At 47.5% G+C, this 1,172-nt stretch overlaps 1 protein-coding gene across 2 annotated transcripts in view; it reads right to left on the minus strand.

The window, feature by feature from the left end:
• The window catches only part of PFDN4 (prefoldin subunit 4), a 4,057-nt gene that overhangs the window by 1,750 nt on the left and 1,135 nt on the right, over positions 1 to 1,172 (minus strand). Inside the window, exons 1-2 of one of the 2 annotated variants that reach the window (XM_027881303.1) lie at positions 1,018 to 1,140; positions 335 to 442 (exon numbers count right to left, since the gene is read on the minus strand). The exons of the other annotated variant lie outside the window; for it this stretch is intronic. Of the exons in view, the coding sequence (XP_027737104.1) occupies positions 335 to 442; positions 1,018 to 1,041 (132 nt within the window). The 5' untranslated portion in view covers positions 1,042 to 1,140. Of the gene's footprint in view, positions 1 to 334; positions 443 to 1,017; positions 1,141 to 1,172 lie in introns of those variants that run through there. 2 annotated transcript variants of the gene reach the window in all.

Genomic DNA, 1,172 nt, shown 5'->3' on the forward strand with positions numbered 1-1,172 from the left:
CAAGGGAAATATAGCAGATTTAAATTTCACTAATATCTGATATGCTTTTACACAAGATTTTTTAATTTAGCTAAAGTACAAAAAGAAAAGTACCTAAAATGGCAAATGTTAATTACTCAGGAGTTACAAGAACTGCCTGCAGAGAGGTACTGGAGATCTTTATTTCTCATTAATTCTTTTCCACTTTACCAGTCTCTGTTTCAAAGTATCAGAAAGCCCATATTAGAATCAAAGCATTACTTCAACTCACAGCAATCCACAGCCCCTATTCTCTCTTATAGCTGAAAACTGATTCAGAGCAATGAAGGATATGTGATATCTGAAGCAAAGATACCTTTTTCACTTCTATTTCTTCTTTCAGCTCTGTGATCCTGCTGGTATTTCTTGCAAACTTGTTAATTTTCTGCTGATCTTCAAAGGTGACGTTGACATCTTCTGCAGCCTGCAAAGAGGAGAGGGCAAAATGAACGCTTCATTTCTTGTATTACCTTGGCTCTCACTACCAGATTACTCCTATAAAGCTTCTGAAAAATAGTCTTGCAGCCACTACATTGTGCTTATACACCTGATTCCTTAAAATGCCTCCTGAAGGACGTGAGAAACACCCATATTTAGCTGGGTAACACCTAATTAAAACACCAGCCATCCATGGCATCCTAAAGCCAAAGGCTGTTTCCTGGACAGGACTGGCACCTGAACAGGACACTCAGCTCCAAAATCCCTGCAGGAACACATCCATGAGATCTGTCAGCAACACATTTTATGTGGTTACCTGTGATGTGCCACAGAGGATTTTAATTCGACACCGACCGGGGGTTCTGAGCACAGCCTGACCCGGCGTGGGGCCAGGGCACGGACCACCCGAGCCCGGGGCTGCGGGGGCAGTGACATGCAGCAGAGGGCCCCGGGGAACCCTCGGTCGGAGGGAGCGGCCGGGAAGGGACCCAATTCTCCCGGGAAGGGAATAAATCCCGCCGAGAAGAAGCCAAACCCCGCCGGGCCCTGCCCCGCACTCACCGCCTTCTTCATGGTGGCGGCCATCTTGGTCGGGCTGAACCACCCACCCTGAGCGCAGAGGGGGAGCTGCGGATTGGGGAAAAAGAAAAAAACAAGGAAAAACGCCCGACAGCGGATACTCTGCGAGGATCGGGGCTTTTCCTTCTCCCTATGGC

This window comes from Empidonax traillii, unplaced genomic scaffold (genome assembly GCF_003031625.1).
Source record: "Empidonax traillii isolate 1590-97213 ecotype Southwest subspecies unplaced genomic scaffold, ASM303162v1 scaffold86:size2944007, whole genome shotgun sequence".
Lineage (NCBI taxonomy): Eukaryota > Metazoa > Chordata > Aves > Passeriformes > Tyrannidae > Empidonax > Empidonax traillii.